Below are 2,263 nucleotides of genomic sequence, written 5' to 3' on the forward strand. Positions count from 1 at the left end.
GTCTGGCTTTATCTTTACCCTTCAGTGCCTTCAGGAGCTTTTGGAACTCAAAGACCATCGTGTCGAACATTTCACATGCGTATATTTGAAATAGGTTCTTTTTCAAGAGCCGAGTATCCGGCTCCTGAAGGCACTTCGGGGTAAAGATGACGGACGGATGGTAGCCACCGTCTACATACCCAATAGTGTACCCACAGCTGTTCTTGAGTGCAGTCAGCCCAGCTGTGGAACACTTGGTCAGGTCCACATGGTTCTTGCGAAAGACACAGCAGTCTTGAAACATGTGGACCTGCATACGGGGCAGCAGGAGGTAGTGGATGAGAGCTTGGAGGGCCGTGGCACGCTCCAGCTCCACCACCAGGCCATCGATGTCATAGCGGAACTTCAGTGACCGCTCTGGCTCACTGATGTACGTGGCATGGAACGACATGGCAAGGTCAGCTTCCAGGAATGCTGTCAGTGAAGGAAATTGGGAGACTGACTCACTGAGTGTTGCAGTTTTAAGTGACCCAACTTCCCACGATACTCAGCCATGATGTTGTCTGATAATTCCCAACATAAGTCGAAAGAGGTAAGTGTATAATGTACTGTAATGTGCAATGTATATTGTAATGTATTTTGATGTGTACTGTTGAAAAGTGAAGCAAGAAATGATGTGGAGGTAAGTGTAAATGTAATTATGAATGTGTAATTTAACTTGTAGTAATGTAATGTTATTTTTCCTATGCGCAACAGTGCTGTTTAATGTTAAATGTTATTTGCTGAATAATATGTATTCTTATGTGTTCGCAGAGTAATGTCTCCAGATGTTCACTGCTCAAGAGCAAAACGAGAAATGACATGCAGATAAGTATTACTTGACTTTTTTTGTATGTGTAATTTTGTTATTGGTAATGTCATGCCTTTTTTAATATGTTAGTGATGTAATTGTTTTTTCAATTCGAGGCTCATAGCCAGAGATATACGCAGGTAAGTAAATTACTTCACCCAGGACCCATTTCAAACGACTCGGGGCTCCAAAACGTACTCTGGTAAGGTTCCCATAGTAATGCACAAGCACGACACGGCATGTTTTCACCGATTTTTAAAGGACTTTTCAAGGTCAATGACCCGCATGTCTACGGAATCATGGGGAGCCCCTGAGCACGTAGCACCACCTCCCAGGTCAATACGACACTCCTAGCCAAAGTTATGACATGACCAAAAATGAATGGGAGTCTATGGCAGCTATAGGAAGGGGAGGGGCTAGGACCACCAAACTCAGTGGGCACGTGGGGGCCCCCCTGGGCTCCACATAGCCGAAGTTTCAGCCCAAGACCTCTTTTAGTTTTTGAGTGACCCGTTTTTCAGAGAGGTCGTTTCTATGGCAGCTATACAAAAGATAGGTTTATAGTTGACGCATTTAACTGTCACCGTCTTTACTGTCACTAGTCTATATAAACCCTATTCAAAATAAACACTTAGCCTGGTGGGGTGGCAAGTAAGGCCTGTGGGCCCGCCAGGCTTATAAAACACTGGGAGAAATCCTGTTAAGCAAGTTTATTTTCAAAATGTCAAACTGCACAATTGAAATGACCATATAATTAAGAAAAGTAGCCATTGGCTGTCCTGTGTGACTCACCTGTTTAATGGCGTACAACAGTTTGCCATAGCAGTAGACGATCACCAGGAAAGGTCCGATGAGGCAGAACACAAACAGGCAGATGATGTAAGACATGTTGTTTGCCGTCTTTGCTGTCCAGTCGACTGAGCAGGTGGTTCCGGGGCCCTCTGGACCGTAGTGGCTCCAGCCAAAGAGCGGTGGAAGGGTCCATAAGAGGGAGTAGACCCAGGACAAGAGGATGCCCAGGGAGGTCTTGCGGTAGTTGGAGGAGTCGGCCTCGGTCGGGGTTATCATGGTGCTGTAGCGCTCATAGGAGAGGACAGCCAAGGAGATCAGGGACACGATGCCTACAGGACACAGAAAGGTTACATGAATTTATTTTAAATTGTAGTCTCACCATCGCAAAAACACAAAATCTAAGTATTTTTGTTAAGTTTCTACTGCAGCTATCTTAGGGTGTATTTACGGAAGCTCTATTTAGTCCGCTTTAATCGAACTCTACTTCATTTGCATGGAAAGTTTGGTTTGTTTGGGGATGTGCAATCGAACTCTGAGTCCAATCCAAAAGAAAGAAGTGCACTGAAGATGACTATGTCGCAGAGCATTCTGGGTAAATACAACCAAAGCAAACATTGGATTGAATCATAGCTTAGAGTGCCT

General features: G+C 44.8%; 1 protein-coding gene across 1 annotated transcript; it reads right to left on the reverse strand.

Moving 5' to 3' along the window:
* Positions 1 to 1,460: 1,460 nt before the first annotated feature.
* Positions 1,461 to 1,950, reverse strand: LOC107835446 (vertebrate ancient opsin-like; the record flags this gene model as incomplete). Its single annotated transcript, XM_016667832.1, has 2 exons — positions 1,461 to 1,526; positions 1,622 to 1,950. Coding segments are annotated over 2 exons (395 nt in total), but the record flags the coding sequence as incomplete, so codon positions are not given.
* Between the last annotated feature and the right edge of the window lie 313 nt (positions 1,951 to 2,263).

The sequence above is a fragment of the Poecilia formosa genome, unplaced genomic scaffold (assembly GCF_000485575.1).
Source record: "Poecilia formosa unplaced genomic scaffold, Poecilia_formosa-5.1.2 Scaffold2556, whole genome shotgun sequence".
Classification (NCBI taxonomy): Eukaryota; Metazoa; Chordata; class Actinopteri; order Cyprinodontiformes; family Poeciliidae; genus Poecilia; species Poecilia formosa.